Genomic DNA, 4470 nt, shown 5'->3' on the forward strand with positions numbered 1-4470 from the left:
ATAATTTGCTTCCTGGAGACCATGTTTCCAGAGCACGGTTACCTTCCCACGGAACCCACAGGCCGTCACTCATGGGGATCCCCATGCACAGCCATGAGTCAGGAGAGCTAGCCTGGTGGCACTGCTACACAAAACGCTAACGAGTCCTGTGTAGGAAGAAGGCTGCCCTCTGCAAGTTCATACCACCCCACACACATCCGGTTGCAGTCACAGATGGACACGGCAGCACTGCTGCTCATGGACATGGGTTTATTGAGGACATGGGCACGGCACAGCGCAGCGCAGCAAAGGGACCTGCTGCCAGGATCCGGGCATGACGCTGGGCTGGCGTCTCACCAGGGCAGTGCTTTCCCTTCCCAGTCCAGGAAAGTCCCCGTGTCCTTCTCGGAGAGGGAGCAGAGCACATTCAGCATTCCTTGTACGCTCACGTCCACCGTCAGTGGGGGCTGCAGGGACAGAGGAGAAACACAACTTTGTGCCCAAGGCCTTCTAAGGGTCAGAGGCTCCTGCTTTGGCCAGCGCCTCCCTGAGCCCATGGCTCCCTGGGGTGAGTGAAGTGAGGAGACAGCAGCACTTTGCAGGAAGGCTCCCTGCCTGCCATCTCCTTCCCTCCTGTACGACAAGCTCCGAGCATTGTCCACACAGCTCCACTGGAGCCCGGCAGCTCTCAGGATGTTTGGTACACAGGACGCTCTGGGTTCCTGAACAACGAGGTTCTTCTGGGCCTGCCCCAGAAAAATCCTACCTTGTGTCCTGCTGAGCTCCCCATGTCCGTTTGCACCCAGCCAGGGTGGAGAGCAGCGCAGAGGATGCCGTGTTGCCGGTACCCCAAGGACTGGCACTTGGTGAGCATGTTCAGAGCAGCCTGCAAGGAGGCACCACAAGGATCACCGTGGGGAGGACAACAGTGCCCTCCCCTAGGGAACATGTGCAGACCCCAAGGCAGGGGCAGAGGAGGGCAGGCAAGCAGAGCTCCCTGCGACACACAGTGCTGCCACAGTCTCCAGGCACAGCCACTCAGCACAGCAGAGAATGAGGCTGGGAAGTGGCATACAGCATCTCCTGGCATGGACAGGAAGGAGGCGAGTGCCATGAGAGGGAGAAAGGGACTCCCGAGAACTGTTGCAAGTGGAGAGAGATGTCAGGAGGGAAGGAGGGAGAGAGGCAGGGGAGTCACAAGAGGACTTGGAGGGTGTTTGGGAGAGAAAAAACCGTCAGGGCTCATGGTGTGCCAGCATAGCATGGCAGTACCTTGCTGCAGCGGTATGAAATAGCTTGCCCGTAATCCCACATAAAAAGATCCTCTATGGAGCCAGCAGAGCTGGACATGTTGATGATGGCTGCCTTGCTGCAGCTCAGCTCAGAGCTCGAGCTTCCCTGGGCAGCCTTCTTCAGCAAGGGCAGGAATGCCTGCAACGAGAGGAAAGAAGGGCCTGTGCGGATGCACTTCAGGAGATTCGAACTGCTCCTTCCACACTGCATCACGTCAGCACCAAATCAGTGAGCAGATTCCTGCTCTCATAGCCTCAGACCACAAGGTTCCTGCTCCTTTGCACTGACCCATGACTACTTGCACTCCCCATCTGAGCTGGAGAGTGCAAGGCCCATTGTCAGGACGAGAGCCCACTGGGCTCTGGAGCAGAGAGCAGGCCCTTCCCTTCAGCCCTTCCCACCCGCCTGGGATCTCCCAGCTCCAGGAGCTGGAGCCAAGGGGAAGCAATGTTCTCTGGAGCAGAGCTGCAAAGCCACAGGTGGGGGTTCTCACCTGGCTCACCAGCAGGGGCCCAATCGTGTTGGTGGCATACACCGGGGACATGTTCTCCACAGTCTCAGTTTCCAAAGAGCTTGGTTTTGCAATGCCAGCGTTGTTGATGAGGAGGTTCAGCCCAGAGTCCTTCAGGTGCTCCCTGACTCTGCCTGCAGCTGCCTGGATGCTGGCGGGGTCGGTGACTTCTACAGGGCCAACACAGAGCGAGGTAAGTGGCTGCTTCCCCTTTGTGCCTCGCATGACGGCCTGATGCGAGGGCACAGGAGCCCCATGTGCCCTCAGGGATGTGCTGGGGCAGGAATCAGGGCACATGGGAGAAAGGGGGCCCCAGAGGAGAGAGGAGCGCAGGGCCACTCCCTGCCAGGCAGGAAGGCAGGAGTCTCCGGCATGGCTGGAGACAGGCTGTGGGCAGGAGTGACAGCAGTGGGCCTGCTTCCCCCACTACGTGCTGGGACTGTTGGCACCGCTCCCACCTCTCACTGGGTTGCTGCGGTGTGCACAGCATGCCAGGTGAGTGGCTGGGCTGTGGGAGCAGACAGTGCTGGTTAACGAGGGGAGCCTGGGCAAGGGCCCCTCACCCTTGGGGCACAGCCAGGAGCACCTACCAAGCGGGATGATGACCAGGTTGGCGTGCTTGGAGGCCAAATGCTGTAACTCCTGCAAGAGAGGGCACAACAGAGAGGCAGGAACACCTGGGCAGACGTCAGCTCTCAGCCTGTCCCAGGCACAGCCACTGTCACTCCTGCTCTGTCCCTGCACTGCCCCATGCCCAGCACCCTACCCTGGGTGCCCTGCTCCAGCCGGACAGGGCTCCGTGCCTCCTGCACACGTCGCATGCCACTACTTCACCCTCTGCCCTCCTGTGGCAGACTCAAGCCTTTCCCTCTAGCCCTTGAGGAGATGAGTGCCAGGCTGTGCCAGGAGCTCCCTGCCTGTCCTCCAGGAGCCCTAGCCTCTCTGCACACCCCATGCGCAGCTCGTCGCGCGGCCGTGCCAGCTGGGCTGCCCTGTGCCCTGGCAACTGCGGTGCAGGGTTGCAGCTTCCCATCTGAGCCCTTACAAATCTTCTCCTGGCCCAAACATGCCCCCCGGGCAGCACGTGATGGCCTGTGCTTCCACCCCCCAGCAAAGTCAGCTCCGCTGAGCCTCACCTGTGCTCGCTCTCCCTTGGGGTCCCGGCAGGCTGCAAAGACCCACTCGGGTGGGTTTGGCATCTGCAGGAGCTGCTTGACAATTCCCAGGCCGATTCCTCGATTGGCCCCAGTGACCAGAGCAGAGCGGACACAAAGCCCTGCCATGCTGCTGCTCCTGCCTCTGCTCTAGCTTGCCTAGCTCACTCACTTCCCTAATGCTTCTTACAGCCTCTTCAACTGCCACCCCACCCACTCAGGCTTGCGCAAAGACTTTGCTCTAGGTACAGTCTCTCCAGCTCTCTAGGACCCAGTTCCTGCCTGGGCACCAGCCCTCATCTCTCCAAAGGGCAAAAGTCACTTGGCTTCTGAGCTGCCTGCACCTTGGCCCCGTGAAGCAGGAGCAATGGGGCAATCTGCCCAGGAGAAGGCGTGCTTAGGGAAAATGGAGGAGGGAGCAGCCATTGGAAGGGATGCAGGGTGCCCCATGGCTCAGGTGGGCCTGACAGTTTCACAGCATTTCTGTGTCTTTCCCATACAACACCAGTCAGAGGTTGAACGCATTCCCCTTCTGCTGGTTTCCAGAGTCCTTCAGATGGAACTGCAGGAGGTTGCTCTGCTCTCCCCTGTCTTCCAAGGAGATGTCCCATCCCAGGGCGTCCCACAAAAGACCTGCAGAGCAAACCACCAGCATTGCCTTCTTGCAGAAGGAAGTGGACCCTGCACAGTCTGCGCATCACCTCTCTGCTGTTCATGCACTCCATCTCCTTGCATGCTGCCTCCAGCCTTGAGCTCCTCCCTGGGAGTTATGGCACATAATCCCAGCGTGAGTGCGCATCTGTGCCATGCTGCAGTGCAGAGCCACTGCTGCAAGAGAAATCATACTGTGGAAGCAATCCTGAGTGGAGCAGCCCTTCTGCTGGGGTTGCAGGAGGGCTCAGGGGCCCTGGGTTACCCTGCAAGGGTAAGCGCTTTGGTCAAAGCCCCCCTGCCCACATCACCCATAGGAGCTAGGTGCAGACAGCTCTGCACTGGCACCAGTGGAGCTGGGTCCTGCCACCAGGCTGAATGTGCGGCCAAATAGCTTGGGCCAAGCATTATAGCCAGGATTTTAAGTATAGGAATCGGGCTGTGCACTCTTTCTGTACACCTGCTTCCACAAGTGTCTCTGCACTCAGCTCAGCCACTCGGCCATCCCTTGCTTTCAAGCACTGAGTCTCAAAGCCAGGGAAAACTGGGATGCTGGGTAGAAGGGCAGCAGTGGAGTTGCTGATCCTGCTGAGGTGTCTCCTTCTGCCCCAGGATGTGTCGGCCAAAGTGTTAACCAGCTGCACTGGCCAAGCGAGCTCTCATGCTCTGGCAGCAGCCCCTTTGCTCCTCCCGGCTTCCGCCTGTTTTCTGGAGCTTGGCTGGCAGACCCCACAAGTCAGGCAGGTCCTCCTTGTCCCTCTTGAGTGACACTGCGTGGGCCACCCTCACCAAACCCCATAAGAGGAACATGGCTTGGGGCCAGGGAAGAGATGTCCACCAGAGGGTCCATCTCTGCCCCTTACTCAGTCCTACACCTGCGTC

General features: G+C 59.4%; 1 protein-coding gene across 1 annotated transcript; it reads right to left on the reverse strand.

The window, feature by feature from the left end:
- Positions 1-238: 238 nt before the first annotated feature.
- LOC134146221 (C-signal-like) lies at positions 239-3066 on the reverse strand. Its single transcript, XM_062586503.1, has 6 exons — positions 2920-3066; positions 2374-2425; positions 1766-1953; positions 1252-1410; positions 746-865; positions 239-446 (listed from the first exon to the last, which is right to left on the reverse strand). The coding sequence occupies exons 1-6, from the start codon at positions 3064-3066 to the stop codon at positions 333-335; spliced, it is 780 nt and encodes a 259-aa protein (XP_062442487.1). The 3' UTR covers positions 239-332.
- Between the last annotated feature and the right edge of the window lie 1404 nt (positions 3067-4470).

The sequence above is a fragment of the Rhea pennata genome, chromosome 13 (genome assembly GCF_028389875.1).
Source record: "Rhea pennata isolate bPtePen1 chromosome 13, bPtePen1.pri, whole genome shotgun sequence".
Classification (NCBI taxonomy): Eukaryota; Metazoa; Chordata; class Aves; order Rheiformes; family Rheidae; genus Rhea; species Rhea pennata.